Consider the following 25,150-nt stretch of genomic DNA (forward strand, 5'->3'; position numbering starts at 1 on the left):
TGTGTGTTGGTGGTGCTCTTGAGCCGAGGTGCATCATGAACATGTTCTGTTACCACATGGGGCTGGTTGAAACATGTGTGATTGGCTACAGGGACTCCTCTCTGGCAAGCTTCTCCCGGGGAAACGGACTGGGTTCAGATACGGGGTCAGGCTTTTTCTACCCTGCTGCTGTTCTTATTAACAACCACCATGTTAAACAGAGATTGGCTGTCCAATTCAATTCTTTCTTACATTCAGCTGCTAGAGTACTGTTAACCTTCGCCAAGGAGGTAATATCTTCGCCTGCGTTTATTTATTACTTTCAAAAGCGAAAATGGTTTTCGGAAGTATGTTGGTCAGTCTGTTTGTGTACACGAAAACTTGAAAAGTTATGAACGGATATTGATGAAATTTTCAGGAAATGTTGATAATGTGACAAGGGACAGGTGATTAAATTTTGGTGATTTTCTAAAAGAAAATATATAGATATATCCCATTAGTTTTCCCTTCCACACAGTGGAAATGTTCCAATAAGAACACTGTGATTCTATCATTGTCTCCAAGGAGACGTAGGTATCCGATCGGCCTTTTTTTTAAAAGTCTGCGATAAACAAGCGTGGGTTCATTGGTTTGTTTATTTGTCTAGCAGGATTACGTCATAAGTGCTGAACAGATTTAGACAAACGTCGACCTTACGCCATGGAAGTTTCAACAGAATTTAAAAGGGAATATGGATCAATATACTGATTCTGGATCAGTATCAAAAATCTAAGAATCATTATCTCTCATCATTGGCAAAAAATCATATTTCGGTTTGTAACTGGCTGAAGTTTATGAAATTTGACTCAGGTATGTCCGTTTGGTTCCTCAATTAACTCACCAAGTTTCATTGCGATCAGATCCGGATTGTGCATTTTATAACGATTTCACAAATGCCCATACATTTGGACCTATTGTATTGTTATTAATGGGGATATAAATGTCTTACATGACTTTAAAGTGTGAATGATCATGGTACCTTGTTCAGGATCACTGATCCAGATAACTGCCAATATTTGGCAAAGTGGATATTTGGTACTTGCCATAGATTTGTGCTCTCTGACTGCTCTTGTTTTAAATTGTGTCAACTGATAATTGTGTTTATTTTTTTAGCGAATACAATTACAAAATGTTTTATGGCATTGCATTTCATGCAAAAAGGCTTTTTAAAGCCTATAGTCATTTAAATTAATTAGATTGTCTTCTTAAATCACAACCAAAACCAGTCGTTGAAAAGGTTCATGTCTTCTTTTCTTCTTGTGAATTTCATCTGAAATCTTAGGAATAAAAGATTAAAAACACCTCATTTATATTCATTTCTTTTCGTTGGGTTCCGCCTCTTTTGTTTCCATTGCTTGTTCTCCAGAGAGCTGTCCACGGTGCTGAACATAAGCTCTGCATGGGTCCTTACTCATGTATGGGGAGGAAGCTTTGTATTCCCTCACTAACATGCTTAACCTACTTTCCACCAGCCCTTCTTTCATTGGTCCATGGAAAGGAAAGTGCTTTCACATAAATATAGTATACCTCATAACACATGCAGTGTGTGTTCAAGCTTTCCAAGCAGCACATTCAAGATCTGCTCAATATTTTAGGGTTTGATTGGATGGCATCTCATTATTGTCTCTCCTTAAAGCACCACTGATCATTCCACTAATCAAATACAGTTATGGTCCTGAATGAACTCCTCATGTTCGTCCCATTAACCCAGCTGGTGGAAAATGTGTTGGGACATGCTTGAACCTTTATTGAGATGAATACGACTAAAATAATACCATTTTAAGATCTTAATTGTCCTATTACTCGGACAGCTGTTGTGCTGCATTGCAATGCCAGTTCAAATGCAGTTTCCTAGCAACCAGAGAGGTGCAACGCACTGATTTCTTGTTAAGTGCCACGATTTCCTCCCAGTGAGTCAAGACTCCATGTTCATCAGATGAATTTGAATCTGCAGCGTGTGCAGGATTTTTCACCTGCAGGCGGTCATTTTGTTGTGTTTACGGCATGTAGCATTGTAAAGCAACAGAAACAATTCCAAACGTATGTTTTTTGACAGAGTAATCATCAACGAAGACATTCATATAGATTAGCACCCATCTGTATATCCTCAAGGTTTGCTCACAAAGAAGACGTGCTCCATGCAAACAAAATCATTTCGCTTGATTAATTTTCATCTAAAATGCTTCGTCTGGAGCTAATCATTGTACATGCATTCTATTCAATTAATTTATTATCAAGGGAAGCAGAGGAGGAGGCAAGTTTGGGGGAGGGGAGAGGAGAGTCAGAGGGGGGAGACTGGAAATCCAATCCTGCTGGTCCGAAGTCTCAAAGCAGTGGAGCATTTGTCTCAACCCGATGTAATTGGAATGACACCCAGAGTAAAGCCTGCTGATTTAGGCAGAGCCTCTAGGCCTGATTTAAAGCCCGCTACCAAAACTATACATTCATCTTTTTATCTTTCTATCTTACTCTTTTGCACAGCCTCTGTTCTCCTATGTAACCCTCCCCCCATTCATTCACCAACTACTGCCTTGTATCTCCATCTGCACTCTATTAACAGAAAGCAAGCAGCCAATAGTTTAAATGAATACGATTGAATTCTTACAGTGAAATGCATTTCGCACACTCCTCATGGCTCTAAGATGCTTGACCAGCTGTCCTTTACTTTTTCAGAGGTCATGTTTTAACACTAAAGTAAATAACTCCAGAGAGAGAAGTGCAAATAAAGGGCAGACTAAGAGAGTGTATCCAGGCCAGGGTGCTGCCTCCCTGGGGTTGGCTCCCATAGACAGATGGACTGCCAGGGCAATCCTATTACCCCCATGTGTTTAGCTGCTCTTAATGCCATGGTGGGTTGCATGGCTAATGGGCGCCAATGAATGTTTGCCCAGAGAATTTTATGCCGTCTATTATCATCCTGATTTGTTTAACAACACGGAGACGATTTAAACCTGATAAAATGTGGTGATTATTATGACCATGACACATTTGTAGCTCAGCTGGTGTTCTCTAATATAGCAGGTCTCACTGAGGGATGTCACATCAAATCAGCTTCGCCACTAGAAAAGGTCCCACACTGGATATACAGTATGTATGATACCAAACAGCCGCCTTATCTCGAATGACCTTTCTGGATATGTACGAAAACTGTAACTGGACAGTTATATTTATTAAATTGATCATTGTTGGAGGACCACGCCTCCTTCATTTCTGTACAGACTTGAACTGTTTTGCACAGTTTGTAGGATGCAGATATTTATGGCACGAAGGGATCAATGTATTAGTGACTTTGTTAATACCCTGACTTTTAGTCTTACGCCACGTCCAGGCTTTTGACTTGTCCCCATATCATACCCCAACTGCACTTGTTGGATTTGTAAATATTAGGGTTGTAGCGATACAACTTTTTCACTTCAGATACGATACTGATACTGTAGCCTTGAGTATTGGTCAATACCGATATCGATCTGATACGATAACTTTTATTACTTATTTTGTAGTGTGGAATGTATGAAAAGGCTTTATGTTACTCAGAAAAACTGACCCATTTATTATTAACTGATTGGTTACATAAATTTTAACCTTCAACATAATATCTACAGCATTCTACAATTAAATAAATATAATATATATCGGAGATTTTAGATGCAGTCCGAAAAAAACTGATATTTGTTTTCTGGCTGATATTGGACCGATATTCGATATCAATATCGGATCGGGACACCCCTAGTAAATATGGGTCTATTGGAGTGATATGTTAGACTAAAGGCAAATATTCCAAGTCCTTGTTCACATCATTACAGTTATCCTTTTTATTTTACCTGCAAAATACATAATATGCCCTTAGGGTGTGATGGTTTCTTGAAAATAAACCATCTGATTAGGTTTAAATGATTACTGTTCAGTTAATATTGCATGTATTTGTTAGTTCTACTGACAGTTATTTGTAATGTAATGCTTTAATACTGTGTGCAGCTGTCCAGGGAACTGCAGATGGAAATTAGCATGAGCTAAATCTGGTACAAAGCATCTTTTTGTAAGAGCAATGTATTTTATACATTGTCGCTGTCAAATGAACTCATAAAATAAAATAAATAACATTTAGACTCCAGACGGATGAAGGTAATCATACTCTAATATTTTTTTCATGGTTGTACCCAATGGAAGGTTATTAGGTAGAAATGCACTGATATGAAAATTCATGGTTAAAACCGAAAACCAAAACACCGCAATAAATTATTCTGCAAATTATTAGTGCCATGTCATGAATATCTATGAATATAAATGTATACTAACCTCACTAAAATTGAAATATTCCAGTTGTATAAATTTGTATTTATGCTTCAAAGAATAAACCAATTAAAATTATGAAAATATTTATTTAACACTGACATTCCATAATGCACAAAATAAGAGAAAAAAAAAATAGGCAGAGTTCATGATACAATTCTTAAAACGATAACTGGTTCACTGTAATGATACAATACAGTATTTTGGAAAGGGAAAAAGTCAAAACAAAAAATGCAGTTAGAAAAATAGCCATGCCTTAATTTTACTTTCACTCTGGGCATACTTACATACTTATATGTGTGACCTTTTCAACTCAATAATATAAATGTCATTTTTTTCCAACAAAACAAACAAAAAAACAGAGACGAACAATTCATGCAAGTCTAAAATTGAAACCAAATCATGTCATGTCTCCCCCCCTCCCGTCTTTTAATAACTTGATATATTGTTGCATGATATATCGTCCCACCTTTGATGGATATATTAGGCTGAATTTCAACATTCGGTAAGCTAAATAATAAGCAAACAAAAGAATCTGAGAGATTTTGACAACAACGTATAATGTGATGGCTGAAGCAGTGGGTCAAAGTATCTTTAAAGTTAAAGATTATTTTGAGGTTCTGGCTATAAAGTGGCAGGCATAATTTAAAATTGTTCTAATCAAACTGGACACAATGCTGAACAAAAGCTTACCTGTCCAGCATTAACTAAGATGCTTATGAGGTTGATTGTAGTTCTGATTGAAAGATCTCAGAAAACTCATTAGATTGTAGTTTATTTATGCAACAGCAGACCAGAATGAGGGCTTGTGTTGACCTCAGTCCACCTTGAAAAGCACTAACACTAAGCCTGTGTGCATTGGACCTAGATTATGGAGCACTGGACGAAGACTGGTCTAATATACACTATCAGTCAAAGGTTTTAGGACACCCTCAATTTTCCAGTTATTTATTGCAATTCAAGTCGTGCAAGTCCAATGAATAGCTTGAAATGGTACAACGGTAAGTACTGAACAACCAGAGGTTAAAAAAAAGGTTTGGTTACCCAAAACTGAAAAATAATGTACATTTCAGAATTATACAAATTGGCCTTTTTCAGGGAACACGAAGTGGGTTAATAATTTAAAGGGGACATATCATGGTTTTAAATCCTTTCTTTTTAGATATAAATCATACAGTTGTGGTCTATATCAAGCGGAACTGCAATGCTTGGGTCTGAATTCCTCATTATTATAGCTCCACAGACCCCTTTTCTGATGTGCTTCTGAGAGCAACTCGTTTTGGTGCGGTCTCTTTAAATGCAAATGAGACACTTCATACCCCGCCCCCTCTTCAGGTGACACTCGGTTCAACTCCATCCTGCTCGGCCATTTTTGTAGTTTGATAGAAAAGATACGGCTATGTAGCGGCACATAAACTTTTTATTCAGAGGTTATTTACAAAATGTCAACAAAGGAAGACTTGTCCATCCAGCCTTACATGTTAGAGCCAGAGTCTGACCCAGCGGAGCGAGATGAAAATGAAGATGATGAACCTGCAGAACCCTAACAAGTGAGCTAGCACAAGCACCGAGCTAACGCTAGCGCCAAGCTAACGTCACGAATTGCATTTTAATACAGTCTTTTCAAAGACAAAAACGGCAAAATGAAATGACTAATGAAAACTTTAGACTTTAATTAAATCACGTAGGCCATATCATCAAGGATCTAAAATGAGCACACAGCGCTAACATATGAAGTCTGAAGACGGTGCAACTGCTAAGCAACCGCTAATGCTAACAAGACAATGACAGGGACGTCTTATCGTCACACTTTTTAGCGTTATTTACAGCTTACCAAAGTGCTCTGTTCATCATCTCCAAAGATAGAAGGAATTGAACCCTCAATCAGACAAAGTCTTTCGGCAAATCCTTCTTTATACTGGCGGAGGTTGCAGAAGCAGTCATCCTTGAAGTGCTTCGCGCACACAAAAATGACCTTACCCACAGATGTGGGTACATTTCCGTAAAAAATAAAACTCAACCAGGCACTTTGAAAAGGTTCTGATGCTGGGAGACGGTGTAATGAAGCGTGTGGGTTACGACATCCAACAACCGAACATTTTGACTTATCCTCTCGTAACTTCGGCATCCTTGAGCTTGGACTACAAAATCGCAGCGAGAAATAAAAATGGCGGATTGCTCGAAGTGTTGGGCCTGGAGTCGATGTCCTAATTTGGTTAATAGTTCAAAAAACGTAATAGAGAATAGAAAAATCGAAACAGATTGAAAAATATGACCAAAACAGAATATAAAGATATCTACGGAACACCTGAAGAGACTAATTAGATTTTTTCTGTACTTCTAAGCACTCTAAATATACAACAAAATGCATTTAAGGGCTAAAAAAGTGGATTTAGCATGATATGTCCCCTTTAAAGCTGTTCTGCACCAATGAAGGTGGAATCAGCCTTGAAAGCTGGTGCTACTCATTCCTACAGGTGTTCCAACTTTTCTTGGTTACTTCCAACCCCCTCTGTCTGCATGAAAGCAGTGTTGGAACACACTGTGGTGCCAGACCCTCATGAGCATCAGGTGAACAGTATTATTCAACTCAAATTGCTTATTTGTTCTATGTTTTCATTTCAGAGTGAAAAGACACAATAAACTGAATAATTTTTCATTAAAAAACTGGAAAAAGTGTGGTGTTTGACTGGTAGTGTATATGACAAGAAGGACCAGATATGTATGCATTGCTTATCTAGTGAACGTGTAGCACTAGGACTAACTCTGGAAGGGACAACTGATGTAGACGAGTTGATGTTTTGATTCATTTTGGGACTTAACTCAAGTCTAAAGACGTCTTTGGTTTATTAACGTTGACTGCCAAAGATGTCTAAGGACGTCAATTGTGTTTTTCGGCTGGGGTTGCTAGGAGACAGTGTGATGAAGCTCTCCTATGAATATCTAACGTGTACCATGATGTAGTGATCAACTGGTGACATGTAGGTGGCAGCAGCGCACCTTTGGATGAGAGATCACCGGTGTTGGGCAAAGCTCAGAGGGAGCGGAAAGGAGTTTACGAGACAGAAAATGGCGCTACAAGAGTTGATGCTGAACTCAACTCTGACCTAGATATCAAAATAATAATAATTTTGCCATCAAAAGCCCAGTCTCAGTGTTGTTTTTGTAGTTTTATAGAAGGAAACTAATGTTGAGGTGTCACTAAAGCAACAAAAAAATTAGCTTCAAAGTCACTAATAGATTTTTTCAGAAAATGCCGTTTTTCTCAGCTTTTTGTCACAAACTGGTGATTTGTGTGAAAATTGCCTGTATTCAACTGCTGATTACGGAAGAACGAAACAAGCCAGAAACAAAATATTTTTTTCTGATGAAAATAAAGAGTCTAATCTTTCATCTTTCAACAGCCATTATAGTAGCAGTGAGCCTATACATTGTTAGGCAGGTGGACATAATCTTATTTCTGACAGATCATATTTGGAACTAGAGGGTGTACAGACCAGCATAAAATAGTAGGAGTGTAGCTTGCCAGTCTCCTATTTCACTGAATTGGTTTTGTCTAGACATTTATTTCTGGTTATTATGAGTTAATTGATTTTTCATTTGCACTATGTGTATTTACGCTCCTTCCACATCACGTGTCAGTAAACATTTCTACTGTATGGTGCAGATGTATAAAAGTGAAAAGCAAATTTATGAGTGATAAATGATCAACTGTTATAGATGTGTTTTTCAATCAGTTTTGACAGAAATCTCTTCAGTCAAAGGTCTAGCTGGATTTGGTTTGATGTGAATTATTACTCAAAAAATTGATTTATTTTACCCCATCATCTATTTGTTTTTTTTTTATCACCAAATTGGATCAACACTGTGGGCTTTGAATTGATTACTTTTTGTATTACCATAAGCTTATATTTGTTTGATTACCTCAGTGAAAACAGTCAATATCATATTCTATTTAAGTCTGACTTTTTCCAGTGATCAATATGGCATTGACTGCAGTATAGAGATATGAAGTAATTGCAGTGAGGGGAATATAGAGGTAAAGCTGCAACTGTACTGTGATGGAGAGAAGTGTGCATACAATATATAAGTGTTTGGTATGCAGGTGATGTCTCCACTGCTTGTAAACCTCCACTGGCATCTCCGGGTCAGGTAATTACCACACATCAAGGAAACCAATTGGGCATGACTAAAATATTATTGCCATGTGATGGAGTTCCGACGTTTGCTGGTGCCGGGGACTAATTTAACCCACTTTGTCCACACAATTGAGGGGAATTGAGGACACGCTTTTCCAATTCCGGTGGTTCCCCCCGAGCATTTGCTCCAAACTAACATGCTGCAGCTGTGCTGTCAGTGGTCTTTTACCCAGGGAAGGGCAAGATGGGACGTAATGAGCACGACAAGTGAGTTAGCACAGAGGAGCAAGTTGTAGAGGTGATGAAATGGTGATGGAAATGTCTGTTCTTTGTGCTCTGTGATTACAAGTCTAACTTTATCGAGCAGGGAGTGAGATTTAAATGCAAATTGAATGATTAGATATCTGTTACCCTTGATGATAGCAGTGAAGGAGATGGAAGCGTAATATTAGATTAGAATGCATCTCTGGCTCTGAGTAGCCCTCTCCACTCACGCCCTCATTATACAGTCACTTCCGCCCTTGGTTTGTATGCATACATCACAATTTTCTTCCACTCCGCAAACATCTTATACTAAACCTCTTATGTCGAAACTTGATGCATGACCTCTTTTGTTCTTTCAGTCCCTTTTCAATATTATTCAGGCTGCTCAGCTGTAGAAAAGACAATGTCTTTGTGAATATAATAAGAAACCATTTCTTTAGTGTTCACAGGAAACTGTTTAAATATAGATAGAGACTTAAGACACCATTGGCCATTGGGTCATATCTAAGAAGGTCAAGGATGGCAACATTTCTCTGCTGATTTCATTAGAGGGCAAGAGAACTAACTGTAAATATCCAAAACGTGAAATCAAAAGCCCAGGTAGCCTTCATTATCCTCCTGCTTGGATAATTCCCAGTAATGTATTCTGATGAAGCGGGGAGTTGGAGGGTGATGGGGTGTAAAATAGCATGTGTACAAAAGCTCTGTTTTTTTTCTCCTCTCAATACAAGCATGGTACCTACCTCACAGCCAGATCCCCATTAGGAGAGGAGCAGAGGATTGGATGTGCAAATGGTCCTGTGGATTAGACAGTTAATGCATTTAAGAGAGGGGGCTCCACAATCTCTTTACTGCCACTGCTGCCATTTCTCTCTCTGTTTCTATGTGTGTGCGTGTGTGTGCGTGTGTAGGGGAGATACCCTGTCCCTTTGTGCTGCCGGAGAGATTTAGGGTAAAGTGAGTAGATGCGACTCATCAAAGATTACAGGGTGACCATGGGAGAAAGCTTATTATGTGGGATGTTATTAAACTGCATGGAAATGAGAGCTTTTGCTGATAAAGGAGCAGACGACAGGCGAACTAATCTAATTAATCAGTGTCTGGGTTTTACATTTTCTACTCAGCTCATCTTTCGTCTTGTGTCCCTGTTTGTCTGTCCTTCACTCACCATACAGTATATACTCGATCTGCTAACTGTCCACAATCATGTGTTTCTGTGTCTTATAAAGCCTCCCTTGTTTCCCTCATGGTATGAATGTAAGCCAGAGGTGATGGGTCAGACTCAGTAGTGTATACATAAACCAGTTGCTCGATCAGCTGTGACTACACGCAGATGCCTCTGCATGAGGATGGATGGATGCACCGTCGTACCCAGGACATGAGGCTGCTGCAGCTGTCAGATTTACAGCCACGAACCTGCTGATGATGGCGCTCCAGCAGCAGTGAGAGAACACATTTTGAAGTGTCTCACTGTGGCGGTGCATGGTTGGTTGTTAAAGAGCTGCAGGGAGGGGCGGCAATAGGAGCGCATGCAGGGCGCAGCCACTACTGTCATCTTCATCTCCAGTGAGAGCACAGCTGAGCTGCAGGGTGACCAATGAATGAATGAATGAATGAATGAGGAGAAACCCACCAGTGGACGTTTAAAGGTGAAGGTGCAACTCCTCAGAGCGTGACATGAAAATGCTGAGGTGATTGGAACTGGGAGCGAGCTTGTTGACGCATAATCCCGCCCGCCCCGCTGGCGCTGAGAGACACATCGAGCCTCCATCAACTCAAATCCCCTAAAAGAGATTTAGTTTCCTACGGAGTCGCTGCGGCAGCACTGGGACAGCGTTCTTTTACGTTTACTTTTTGGATCGTCTGGGTTTGATTTTGGGGATTTACGCACGGACCTGACGCGCTGTGATCGATCCTGTCTCTGAGGTGTGCGCACGGAAACCTGCTGCTATAGTAGCCCACATATACATCACACCTCCATCACAGGTATTTGATCTGGGATCGCGTGTTTACAAGCGGATAACTGGAGCTATGACAGGCCCCCCGCTGGTCCCACAGTCCGCCTGCTGACGGTACCGGGCAGGATGGAAGCAGGTCTGCGCGCTTTCAGGATACCCAACCACCCGATTCATCAATGGAGGAGGAAAGTGACACCCGCAAAATTAACAACAGCTTCCTTCGTGATCACAACTATGCAACCGAAGGTATTTATTCCACTTATGTCTATAGGGAAATACATATTATTCTTGTATTTTAAATAACCTGCAGGCTTTATCTCCAGAGGGATGCTGTTCTCCATCACAGCACATCCTACCGTAAAACAGAATAAATGACCTTAATGTGCTTAAAAATCACTATGCCCATCTCCTAAAAGTGAGCACATTAGATTTAAAGGTATTTTAAAGCATATTTAATCCCAAAAGCTGCCTTAAGGATATTAAGGGATCCTCTTATTCTTATGATACAATGATAATTTTTTCAAGCTGAAAGTTAAGAGTCATAATTACTTCTTATTCATACCTGCTATTTTAAGATGACCATCCCAGTCAGATGATTTACACTTTAATCCATCCTTTACTATCCATGCATGCACCGAGGATAAAAACCCTACATAGCAGAGGAATATGTGCTTCAAATATGGTTCACTTTATTGAAGAAGACGTTCCTCTGTTTTGTTGAATAATGTCAAATCTCAGTGTTTCCAGCGTTTCGTGCCCATAATGGACACACTTCATCCTTTTCACAATCAACCTGTTCAATGTATGATTTACAATAATTCCCCACATGTTCCACCCATTAGCTGCAGCTGCCCTCCACCAGCTCCTTAAAGCACTGATCAGCATGAAATGTCACAGGTACAGAAGATCATTATCTCATTACTGCCTCATTTACCCCTAATTATGTAACATGTTATGGACATTATCTGTTGAACCAATGTAGTGCTGATAAAGAGAGAACCTGAAAAAAAACGTGATGACTTGTTTCTTATAGAATAATGTGATGCATATATTCACAAATTAATTTGCATATATTACACATTATTTAAATAGTACCCCATCCATCCATCCATCCATCCAATGTTTTGTTACTTGATATTTATTCATTGATTGTTTTTATTCTTGCATTTGAAGCACAATGCTTAATGTGCAGTATATCCAGATAGCAGAATATATTTGCTTATTTCCCTTGCCAAACCCTTGAAGAAGGCCCCAACCTAAAAATATGTTTCATTTTTAACCATAGGCGCTCTACTCATGATAGAGAGGGGGAAGAATTGAGCAATTTGTACTACACATGGAAATAAACTGCATGAGGGGTTGTTGTATAGGTTATTTCTAGCTGCAGGGTGGGTCAGAGCCATCACCGTTTTCTCCATTTATGAGCTCAGGTTACAGATGCCACTGCAGGATGAAGGAAAGGCAAAGTCAAGACTGCAAGGAGCAAAAAGCCCCATTATTTCCTGCAGTTTCAATTTCATTCTTTTTAGCTTTTTTTTTTTAACTTCCAGGATAGAATTTTTTTTCCATCTACAGATGATTCGTTGTCACAGATAAATACACAGTCACAGCAAGAGGAAGCAAAGTGGGGGTGGGAGTGGTTGTGATTGATACCTTTGTTTGATATGTGCTTTGAGATGGAAAATATACGGGGTGAATCTTCTCCGCCTTGTCTCTCTTTTTCTCTAAGTTATTCAGTCTTTTGCTATTTATTCATTGTACAAGCAGAGATGAGATCTTTTTAGATTTTATGTCTTTTTTAGCAAAAGGACTGTCTAGTCTGATGCCCATCTGTGCGTTTCAAATGTCCACTTTTGTTATGTTTTATTGCTGTAATTTACGAGCGATGGTCACACATCGTATATCATGAATAAGTGGGTGTCTGCTCACACTTCTTCAGCGTCACAATGTCCGTCTGATACCAGAGTTCATGCAGGCCAGTGCTGAGGTCTGTGACCCATCTCTAACTGACCAAAATGCACATGTGCTCCATCAGACCACACACACACACACACACACATACACACACAGGTCCCTGATGAGTGGCAGTGAGCTGGTCTGGATTTCCCTCAGGCCAAGCTTGTCCACGGCAGCAGGACACTTTAATGATGTCACATTTTCATGATGTCACTTGTTTCGACCTTTGCCTCGCACCAATCCCACGCCTCAGCGACTCTCTTTGTTATTTCATTGACCCGGCGTGCACACACTAATGTGTGCGAGTATTGAAGTTTCCAAATCTTTTCAACTTAAAAGCACATTTCCAGAGAGATGAATATCATTTATATAGGAGAGGTATTTGAGATATTTGCTTTGTGGAGTTGGTTGTCGATGAGACATGGTAACGTTTACATGAGAGCTTTAATTCCTCTTTAATTCAGAATAAAATTCAATCCTCTTCAAACTGACATTGAAACACCTAATTCCGAATGAATATGGCCATTTCGAATTAAACTTAAATCTGAATTAAGTGGCTGGTTTATTCTGATTTTAATTCTGAATGGAATAATTCCTGGATCTTGTAAACACTTGATCGTTTGATGTTTCTGCACATGCTCCTCCTGTCGCGATGATGCGCTGGTGATGACATAATCCAAAATGGCCGCCCGGACTCGAACTGAGACTATTATTTAATAGAAAGTGTCTTTTCGTACGGTTGACATATGGACAACCCCCGGTGCTATTGGTACATTTACCGAAGTACACGTACGTAGCGTCTTAGGGTTAGGGTTAGGTTTACGGTTAGGTTTAGTCTTAGTCAATGACCTAAACTGGCCAATGAGGGGTGCTGCATACTGATAGAATGTCGGCAAATTGATACGGCAACCGTACGAATTGCCACTACCTATTTAATAATAGCCTTAGAAGACATGGATATCATGAAAAGAGTAAATGGACGAAAGCATAAACTTGTGGACATTCAGACAGACATCGACAAACAAAATAGGCTTCATCGGAGGACATGAAGCCTTACACCAGACCCACAGAGCTTCAGTAATGACGCGGGTCGTCTGAAAGTTCTCCTTTCACTCAAAATCTTGTATAGTGGAGGCAGAGCAGCCATTGCATTAACCGCTGGCTTTGATTCACCAAAGTATGGCCATCTCCCTCTCTCCTCCAGTACTCTGTCTCTCTTCTACTCCTCAGCGGACGTAAGTGAAACAGTGCAGTATGTTATTGTCCAAAATAAAAGTGAAAATAGTACTTAATATGTGGTCTTCTATGTTGTAGCCAAAAAGAAAAGGTTTCTTGTGTGTTTTTTTTCGATAGACGTGAATGCGTCACGTTCGCCCCTTGTCCAATCAGAACCCTTCCCAACCCCCAGACCTAAAGCAAAATTGAATCAAGCCGAACAAACCTGTTTTCCATGTAAACCTCAATTTGGAATTACTATTTTCATGTAAACTCAAAGCAGAACACTTTAATTCCAAATAATTTAGTTTGGAATAATGAATTCCGAATTAAAAAAAAATAATCATGTAACTGTGGCCATTGCTGATAGTAATCGGATTAATGATTTGTGTTTTACTGTTGCTGTGTATAACAATATTGAGACAGGGAACTGGTGTTCTCCACGGTTCCAGTTCATTATCATAATCACCACTGTGGACGGGTCAATAATGGATGTAGCCGCCAAACGGCACAACGCTGGGTTTCAAAATATAAATAGCTTCCTAGCTGTGAGGCAGGACCTAACCTAACGCCTGCTTTTTCATTGATTTTTGGTCCTTTACAATCTATCCACCGGAACAATGACCTAAAGATCTATTGGTAGGATATGTAATTCCTTACTCCTCCACTGCTCTATCCTTTCTTCTTCGCCTGTATACTACCACAGGCTCCCTTGCTTTAGCTTCATATGACTATCTGATGAAAGTAAAGGCTGGTGTGAGATGTGACCTCTGTAGCCTCGCTGAATACTGATGCAGCACTGAAGCAGTGAGCACTGGGCCTTTATTACTGCTACTGCTGCTGCTGCTGATGAGAGCAGAGCCATAGCCTGTCTGCCTGTGCCAAGGCAAACGGCCGGGGGCCACACTTTAGGACGCCGGCATGAAAAGGCTTAGCCCACCATACCCCCGGGTCGCATTCATTATTCACAGTGAACCACTCAAAAACGCAGAGCCCCGCCTCAACTCATCTGGCCTCGTAGTGGAATAAAAGGCAGAGTGTATACATGCGTTTGGGTGTGGTGGGTGTGGGGGTTGCAGGGAGCCTAATGGCAATCTGTGAAGTTGGGGCAAGTCACATTCTTTCCTCAGCAGCCTCTTTCATCCCCCTCATTATCTTCTTATTAAGTCTGTTGCACCATGAAATTTTAATGAGAATTTATGAAAGTGTACCCGTGGTGTTGTTACTATAGGATGATTGCAGAAATAACCCATTTCTCAACCTGATTCCTGTGCAGTAGACGAGCTAATGCTGTGCTACACTCACTCTGGGAGTCATTCTGTACACTGCTAGCCTCATAGTTGAGTCGTGCTTGACCTTTTTTAGGTTAATAATTGGACACGTTTGTACATTTTAATAGCTAAACTCCCATGTCCTGCATGGGGAAGGACGGGGACACAGAATCCTTCATGTTTGTGTGATAAGGTCACTGTAGGTACAACATGGTTGAGTTGTGATCCCGTCGCTGTCTAATCTTTGATTTATCTGGCAACTGGCAGATGAAAGGATACAGACACAGACAGAGAAAGCTTTTGTTTTGGTGGGGAATTATGTTTTTATGAGTCCTCTGCTCGTACTCCATCCCCCCTCCTCTTGTGTTTTCAATTTCTAACAGAATACTAAATAACAAGCATCTGAAATGATTCCTTTGAATGTTCAACATTCCTTTTCTGGGTTTACCGTCTCACCCCTTCTTCCTGCTCCACCCGTTAACCCCCATCCACCCACCCCCACCCCCCGCAAGGCAGACGCTTGCTACAATAATATGTGTAATAAAGTTTGAGATCAGGGCAGCATTTTTATTGAACTCATTTCACCCTCAACCCCTGGGCGGGTGTGCAGCGCGCATGCAGAAAAACGAGAAGCAAGACGCACATGCAGAATAACACACTCTGTACGCACACTTTGTCTCAGTCTCAAGGGGCTGATCATGAGAAACCAGGTTAATTAGCTTGTTCACTCAAGATCTTTCAGAGAGTCTCAATCCTTAGATGAAGAGAGCTGCATTGTGCCCTCTTGCTTTATGTGCAGCTAATAAACCTTTAATGGTTTTGCCGGGTAGCAGAGCAGAATAGTGGTGGAGTAGTTTTAAATAAATTTTAATAGGTCTCTATTGTTGCGGGTGAAAAATTAGGTTGGAAACAAAGGGAGTGAAATGTTAATTTCGTTTCCTCGTGTGATGCCTTTGTGGTTCTTCTCATGATATGAGGAGAAAAGACTCACAGGAAACAATATGAGTTCAACAAAATCTATGGAAACCTTTTACTCTTTTTTAAAGGGTGATGAATCTCTGGACATTTCCACGCTTTAATATTGTAATGTAGTTTAAATTAGTGATAAACCGATACATTGGCCGGCCGATATTATGGGCCAATTTTTACGTGTATCGGCATCGGCTGATGCGGGCTGCTGCGTTTGCTTTTCTGCATTATTTACAGAGAGCAGAAATATTTTTTACTTTGTGTCATTTTTCTTTACCTTTGTTAATTTCAATTAATGGTCCTTTTTTTAAAAAATTAAGACTCGTACCATTTGTTATCATCATTGTGAAATTTTTATGATGTGAATTGAGGGGGAAAAAAGTAGTATCGGCTGCAAATATTGGCTCAAGAAAATTGGCTCTCCGTATTGGTCATCGGTTTAAGGCTGATGGAAAAAAAATCGGCATCGTCCCTAAAAAAATCCATATCGATCTATCCCTAGTTTAAATGTAAACATCTCATTTTCACATACATACTAATATAGTATTTAATATTGCACAGTCACCAATAGGGGTGTGCATTGCCATGAATCTGATGATACTATTTACGATTTGTATGTCACGATACGATATATCCCGATACTAAACAATACGATATACATCGCGATAAATCGCAATAACTAACTGTAATTCCAGGACCAATATCAAAAAACAAGTGGTATGTTGAGCAAACTGTCAAATTACATTTTTTTTTTAAGTTTACTTTTTGATTCTACAACAGATTCTGAATCTGGTTCTTAAATTCTTTTTTTTTTTTTTTTTTAAGTAACCACATACATCTATTAAAGTGCTCAGTATGTTTTATAAAAATAGTGTTCCAAGCTAAAATACATTGAAGAGTAAGGTAGTTTAAAGCTGATATCTGGAGTTTCTGAGAAATGTTTAAGTATCTTTCTTTTGAAATGTGAAAAAACACCTAACTAGTCTTTTACTATGGTCTACTGCCAGTGGTCATTCATATACATTATTGTATATAAGTCCCGCCTTCGTCCTATAGACCCCTATAAAAATGGAAACCAGCGCTGTGATCGCCCAGCCAATAGTCTTCGACTTCCTGTAGCGGACTCTGTCAATCAAAGTGAATGCGGAACTGTGAATGAAAACAAGTCCGCGCGTCACAACAGCAAACAGGTAAATATGATTTTGGCTCTTACCTGACCCATAGACCTATATCTATGCAACCGGATGCAACCTTGTTATGTTCCGCGATGCGCATGCAGAAAAGTAGAGGCGTGGCTTCTGGTAGATTGGCAGTGGCAGGGGAGAAAGTGGAGTGATTTAGGGCGGGACATCGAGACATTTCTCAGAAACTCCGTATATCAGCTTTAACAAGGTCTGATGTAGTTCACTGACACAGTGTCACTGACACCTAGTGACCATAGCGCAATTCACAATGTTTTTTTTTTTTTTTTTTGCTCAATGAACTATTGCGATATATCACCAAATAAATGTTTTCTTACACCCTTAGTCACCATGGTTCATCAAACTTTATGATGCTCTGTTAAATAATTTGTAAAGCTAAAACATAATGTGGTTTTGAAGCTTACACATTGTCTGCCTGTTGTCTTGTTTGCTTTTCAATAAAAATATTAATAAAGTAATTATTTTAAAACCCAGATTAAACATTTGGTTGAAACGACGTGAATCCAAGTGCAAGAACTGAACAGAAATATCCACCCGTCTGATCCTCTGAGGTAGGCGGCTCAGCACAAGTGCCATAATCCCCTCCTCCTCACATCTAATGCTAACAAAACATTTGCATGACATCATGTTGCTCACGTCCCTCCCTTTACCTCCTCGAACCAGTGCACACGATTTATGTGTGTAGATTTCCACTGCACGAGCACGCCATTACCAGGTTGGTGTGGCTTTATACAATCCTCCAGTGCCACAGGATCAAGCTTCAGTGTTTTGTTTTCTCTTTTTTTTACTGTCCTGGCAGGATTATCTGTCACCTGGAGGTTAGCTGAGTTACTCCTCTTAAGTACTTTGTTTGTCCTCCAACACGTTTCACTCTATTTTTCATTGTGTGCAATAAACATTCCCCCCATGCAGTCGTATTTCGTGCCCTTCCTGATGTTATTGAACATGTCATGCCCTAACGTCTATAAATACATTAAATATCCGCTCCTCTTCCTGGGGCTGTGTGTTTTCCCGACTGCGCGTAGGTGGTTTTCATTCCAGAATCAATGCATATCTCTGTTTCCATCCAATTGGTTTGATTGTCACTTTTATATTGCATTGTTGAGGCGGGGGTTATTGAGGATTAGAGTGGTGGATAGAAACATGGGGAAGAGCTGCTGTGCAGAGGCTGTTTTAATTCAGTTGTAGATACACACACATTAAAGCATCCGCGCAGCAGGCTGCTTTATCACTGATGATGGATGTGTGTGTTATCTTAAGCATCTCTCTGATGCGTCAAGAAGCGCTGACCTGTCTTTGTCAGACCTGGCTGGCCACAGGATTTATGGGCTTCATCTGGTTAGGGTCTGATGATGAAGCTGTGTTTGCACATGTCGGAGAGGAAACTGGAGAAAGTATATGTTTGTTTCATTATATATAGATTGAATCAGCTGAAGCTCCTGGACAAAACAGCATTATGAAATTATTTATGAGCCCGTATTCACCAGGCACGTCTCATCCATGGGGGATATGAGGGGTGCGACGTCCGCACTTCAAAATTCACCCCTCTCACTTTTTTCATTGTTGAAAAACGTATTGGTCCAGTTAGATTGATTGAATGGTGATCAAGCCAATCACAGCCAGCCATTTGACAAAGCTGCCGTTCCAAGAAGGAATCAGAATTAACAGCAATGAGTAAAGTGTAAATAAAGTGACAACAAATTAGTAACAGGTGGCAAAAAATGGTCCAAAAGTTTAAAAAACGTGGCAAGAAAAGAGGGAAAAGTGACTAAATGGGCCAACAAAAAGAGGCTAAATGTATGGAAAAAAGGAAACAAGTGTTATTTATTGGGCAAAAGGGTAGCTTATTTGGATGAAAAGTTGTAAAAATGGTTAAAGAATCTACAAAATTGGATATGTGTCAAGAAGAACTTGCAAAAATGGACAAAAATTTGGAAAAAGGTGCATTTATTGGAAAAAGGAAGCTAAAAAGTGTCAAAGGTTTTGGATAAGGGGGAAAATGGGACAAAGGACGTTTCAAAATGGCCAAAGAAAAAGGTAAAAAGGTGTTAAAAAGTTTCCCCCTTTTAAGGTTTTCTGGGGAAATAATAATTAAAATTAAGGCAAAGAGCCGCATGTTGATTTAATAACAGCTTTATTATGGTTTTAGTAAATTGATTTAATAAACTAAATTAGGAGTTGATGATTGCCCTACCCTGAGAACAACATCACTTTTAAAACCGCGGCTCCACCCTTAGTGTTCACTGATTAGTGCATTTTCACCAGGGCACACCTTGTGTTTCATTACAATGTGCATCATTCCATCAATGGCATAAATGTGTTTCAAAGTATGGCCAGAATTCATTTGCATGATGGGAAAGTCATTAAAGAAAAGGATTCCATCACATTACTGCAAATTTCAGCTTCACTGGCTTTTCTTGGGCGATCAGTCATCGAGATGATTGAGGGATGTATCTGAATGTAAACTAGTTAAATGGTATCCATCAATTGCCGTTTCACTTCAGTGAACTAATGGGTTGCAGATGAGCGATGAAGGTCTAAAAAAACAATACTATGAAGGAGGAAAAACAGAGAAAGAAATGGCAGAAAAAGCGGTTGCCAAGTCGATTTCACACCAGTGTCCTTGTGCTGATGGTTGGTGGGGAGGACGCATTTGTGTGTGTGGGTGTGTTGAGTGTGCTGCGGGGGTTGCACTATACATCTTTGTGAGCACATGTGCTCTACAAATGGTGTTTTTTTGTGTGTGGGTGGGTTAAAAAAAACCCCAATATAACTGGTTATGAGAGGAACACATAAAATAGATCACGTGCCACATGTGTGAAAAGAGGATTTTTTTTTCAATTTTTAAATACAGATATTCAGCTATAAAGATTGAGCCAAATAAGTACAACAGATAATGATTAAAAATCTAATTTTGTGTATATAATTATGTGTTCCATTTTTTTTATTTTTATTTATCATAAACATCACGCATGACAAAATTCAATTCATACAGTAGAATTTGAAAAATGCTTCATAAACATGTGTTGACATTATGATGTACATAGCTTTATTGGGGGTAAATACAAAAAAATAAACTGTTTTTTAATTGTTTAAGCTATTTTGTGACTTAGTGGTTAGCATTACTGCACTGTTAAGTTTGTTTGAGTTTCTAATTTGGCCAAAGGGGTGTGTACTAGCCTGGACTGGTATTTGGTCCATAATGCACCAATCCGAAGTCAAATATTAAATAAAATAATGCATTTCATTACCTATTCCAACCTCTGTGCTCTCATTTTGAAATCTCTCAAATTTCCCCAATTATTGGTATTTTTTCAGCAAATGATCTGACACAAATATGTTGAAAGCACAGTTGACAAAAGTATGACACATATTCATCAGGCTGTTTATTGTAAAGACTAGCTCGTCTACACAGCTTCTATTGTCTGCTTTAGTTGTGTGTGCAGCATTCACTCCCCCAGAATTTCACCCTATTGCAGCATTTCTTCTGCTGAATTAAAGCTAGCATCAGCAACTAAGTCTGAAAGCTATTGGCACTCACACACACACACACACACACACACACGTCTGCACTCTGCCACTAGCGATGGAAACCATCTCCATAGCAACATTCCCTTCACCTCTTCAGAGCTCCTCTAGTAGCAGGTCCACAGAGGGCGTGTGTGTGTGCACGTGTGTGTGTGTGTGTGTGTGTGTGTGTGTGTGTGTGTGTGTGTGTGTGTGTGTGTGTGTGTGTTGAGGGGTAACAAACAACAACCATTCCTTCTTTTCCTATTTCACTGCATGTATTGTTATCTTTGTTAAACAGGTTTTTAAGGCAGATGTGAAGCATTTTGTATTTCAGCCCATGGCTGTTTATTAATTACAATCGCCATTAGCCTCTAATGAATGCAGACAGATGCAGAGAAAGCAAGGGAAATCATCTCTTATTTACAATTTACAGTAATGAACCAAACAAGCTTCTTTTTCTCCATTTATTTATAAGGGACAGTGCCCATTGAGGAACAAATGTAGCAAAAATTACATATTATAAATGTGCCAGAGTTAGCAAAAATGCTAATTTGCGTCTGTTGTCCCTTGGCAGGTCACAAAACAAACATTATTCACAAGACTTAAAGTACATAAATGCAATACAATCAGTCAATCGACAATACAAAGTGCATGAATATAAGACGTATAGTTAAAGTGCTTGAGTAGTGTATGAATTATTCGGAAAGTGCAAAAGTAAAAAAATCACTCACCACTCATACAGTATATACAAAATCAACAAATGCAATATATGTATACATACGTTCATGCAAACATGTAGAAAAGTATCTTTATATATAGTGATAGTTTAATGGCTATGGTAAAAATCTAATGGTTTTTAGGTTTTGTGCAGTGCTCAAAAGATGGAGCACATTATTAGCATTCGTGAGTGCAATTTAGCACCACAAATTGACTCTCTTCAGTTTGACAAGTGGCTAAATTATCATGCTGAGCTTCGTCTACTGATTTCTCCTCACTCATTTTTTTCACCAAACTGGGGTATTCATGTCATTTTGAGGTACACATGAGAATTCCCCTCCATATTATTCCAACTTGTTTCCCTTCTTTCCTGCTTCACTAAATAATCTTTCTCTTTTCCATGCCATATACTAATATTATTGTATATTTACATGCCATATATTAACATGATTGTTTGCATCCACAATGACATTTTCTCTGTCTCTGCTTTGTGTGTTACAGCTGACATTATCTCGACGGTGGAGTTTAACTCATCAGGGGAGCTGTTGGCCACTGGGGATAAAGGAGGCAGAGTGGTTGTCTTCCAGCGGGAGCAGGAGGTAGAAAATGCCAACAATGCAACACTAATTATGCTGTCTGACAGCCATGATGCACTTTAGTGTTTGTTTGTAGTTAACTAGCAGGATAATGGGTGTATACCAAAGACAAAATGATTTACGCTAAATTGCATGTAATAGTTACCCAATTTAAAATGTCCTCATTATCATTGTCACTTAGCAACACATTTGATTACTTTGCTAAACTGTAAAAACAATAAGCTTTAATTTAAAGAGAGTTAATGTCCTTGCATTGTAGTTTTTACCGTTAACAGCAATTTTTCCAACATTTCTTGGTCATTTTTCACAAAAAACTCTTTTCGCTTGAACACAAAATCTGCTTCTGTTTTTTATAGCAATAAAATCACGCATATTGGATTGGTTTGTTCATAAGTATTTACCATAATGACAAAATGTCATCAGCAGCCAGTGGTGTACAGTCAGCGTTCAGTCAGGCTCTCGGGTAAGCAAATTGGTAACCACACATTTGTCTTTTATAGCACACATCAAAACAGATGTAGCCTTCATATGTGAAATTCTAGCATTCTCTAAAGCAGTGGTTCCCATATTTTTCACAGTACCGTACCCCTTCAGACATTAAAACTGAAGCCATGTACCCCCTACTCTTGCACACTTAAATAATAATGTAATGTCATATACAATGTAGCCCTACAGTGAATTTTACCTATCCTGTCGAGGAATAATATATAATAATAACTAGAGTATTTGCATTTCCTGAAGAAAATATCATTGAGGATGCAGATGCTGGCCCACGTCACATTGCATAAGCTTATCATTGGCATTAGCATTATCTAGCATTAGCATTAGCCTTGCAATAGCAATAACCAAGCATTAGCATTAACCTAGCATCATCATTAACATTAGCATAGCATTAACCTAACATTAATATTGAACTAGTATTACTTTTAACCTAGCATTATCATTAGCCTAGCATTAGGATTAACCTAGCATTAGCCTAGCAATAGCAGTAACCTATCATTAGCATTAACCCGACTTTAGTCTATTTTATTTTTTTAATTTATTTATTCAGTTTATTTCCAACATGGTTACATTCACTTTTTTTTTTTTTCACATTTTTTTTTTCTTTTTGTACATGCCGAAATAGCAATAGCATTAACCTAGCATCATCATTAACATTAGTATAGCATTAACCTAGCATTAGCCTAACATTCATATTGACCTAGTATTAGCTTTAACCTAGCCTAGCAATATCATTAGCCTGGCAATAGCATTAGCCTAACATTAACATTAACCTAGCATTAGCCTAACAATAGCAATAACCCAGCAACAGCACTAACCTAGCATCATCATTAACATTAGCATAGCATAGCATTAACCTAGCATTAACATTAAGTGGATAGCCACTGCCTTAATATTTACCTAGTTTTAGCTTTAACCTAGTATTATCATTAGCCTAGCAATAGCATTAGCATTAACCTAGGATTATCCTAACAATAACAATAACCTGGCATTAAGATAGCCTTAACATTAACCCAGCATTAGCATTAGCCTAGCATTACCATTAACTGTTCTATTTGTATTCTAGTTTCCAGTGTTACGTATGTCACATACCCTCCATGACAATTTGCTTACCCCTGGGGGTACCCGTACCCCAATTTGGGAACGTAGGCTCTTAAGTGTTGCTTGCTTCCTACTGAAACCACTATGGCGCGTTTAAATTACTCTTTTTTGAAATCCCGTTCAGATTTGCAAAACTAACCCAAAATGAAGCGCTAAGTGAAACATCGGCTGGTCCTCGTGGCTCAGCGCTGTGAACAGCCTGCATGTCATATTTAATATAAATCAAAGGCTTTCAAATTGAATGTAGCAAATAGAATAAAAAGGTTCATTCAAGGTTTGTTGGAACATCAAATTAAACATTGCCAATAACAAACTGCTAAAAAAACTAACTTAGTGTCATCGTTCATTCATATTAACTATATCAGATATATATATCAGGGATTTACCAGGATTGCTGTGCAAATCAGTGCACATGCACAGGTGGTTGAGCTTGTCCTACTTAAATAAGCATTTTGCGTGTGTAAAGTGTTCAGTGTAGAGAATTTAGGCTGAGTGGACAAAAACACCAAATTAAATGTGAATCAGTTGAATTGGAGCAGCAGGTACACTTCCCTCTCTGCTATGAGCAGATAACTGCACAAACACTCATTTCTGTTTCTGAATACATTACCTTAATTCAATTTTTTAGGCTACAAAACTGATATATAGTAAATAAAACTGCTATTAAGTAAATGGACTATAAAACATAATGTGTTTTTTTTTTCCTTCAAATTTAATATTGCCTTTATGGGTTCTCATGTCTTTAAGGATTCTAAGGTCAGTCCGTGATCGTCACACTTCTTAAATCTGCTCAAAACCAGCACCTTGGTAAAGGCCAGAAGTCATATTGATTATATTGAGTTGCTGCAGCAACAGTGATAGCAATAATAGCAGTTTGCATCACCTGAAGATGGGCTACGAGTTGTTGCTCACGAGGTCTGAGACGTGTCCAGTGTAGCACTGTGTCACCCACACTAAGCGGGGGACATACACCACTTCACACTTCAAAGCTTTTTCTAGCCCTCTGTGACAAAAGTGGTCGATGTTGACCTCCATCATAGAACCTCATCTGTGGAGCTGGAAAATGGAGGAATAGAGCACAACTGTTGGTGCAAAGTGCAGCTCAAGAGGAAGGAAAGCACCGCTCTCTTTGACTAAAAGAAAGAAGTAGAGTGAAACAGGAAATTTAATATCTATTTATCTATTTACACAGCTTGTTTGTTAGGTTAGGTGGTTCATACAAACACAGTAATTATATTTTTGTTATTTTTGGGCTAACATCTTATTTTTTCCCCTGCGTCTTCTACTTATAGCTTTCACTGTGCGTAAAGCTGTGACAGTTCCCACCTGCCTGTGAGAAAGGCTAAATTTACATGCAAAACAGCACATATGTCATGTGTTGTTCAAACAACAAGTCTGAAATATAAAGTTTTAATAATAAACTTAACAAACTACACTTACAAA

At 39.0% G+C, this 25,150-nt stretch overlaps 1 protein-coding gene across 2 annotated transcripts in view; it reads left to right on the forward strand.

Annotated features, from left to right (window-relative positions):
• The window catches only part of ppp2r2ba (protein phosphatase 2, regulatory subunit B, beta a), a 57,703-nt gene that overhangs the window by 18,452 nt on the left and 14,101 nt on the right, over positions 1 to 25,150 (forward strand). Inside the window, exons 1-2 of one of the 2 annotated variants that reach the window (XM_028459351.1) lie at positions 10,108 to 10,915; positions 22,011 to 22,108. In XM_028459351.1, coding sequence (XP_028315152.1) covers positions 10,846 to 10,915; positions 22,011 to 22,108 — 168 coding nt within the window. In that variant the 5' untranslated portion in view covers positions 10,108 to 10,845. Of the gene's footprint in view, positions 1 to 10,107; positions 10,916 to 22,010; positions 22,109 to 25,150 lie in introns of those variants that run through there. The other variant, XM_028459350.1, reaches the window with a different exon arrangement.

The sequence above is a fragment of the Gouania willdenowi genome, chromosome 10 (genome assembly GCF_900634775.1).
Source record: "Gouania willdenowi chromosome 10, fGouWil2.1, whole genome shotgun sequence".
Classification (NCBI taxonomy): domain Eukaryota; kingdom Metazoa; phylum Chordata; class Actinopteri; order Blenniiformes; family Gobiesocidae; genus Gouania; species Gouania willdenowi.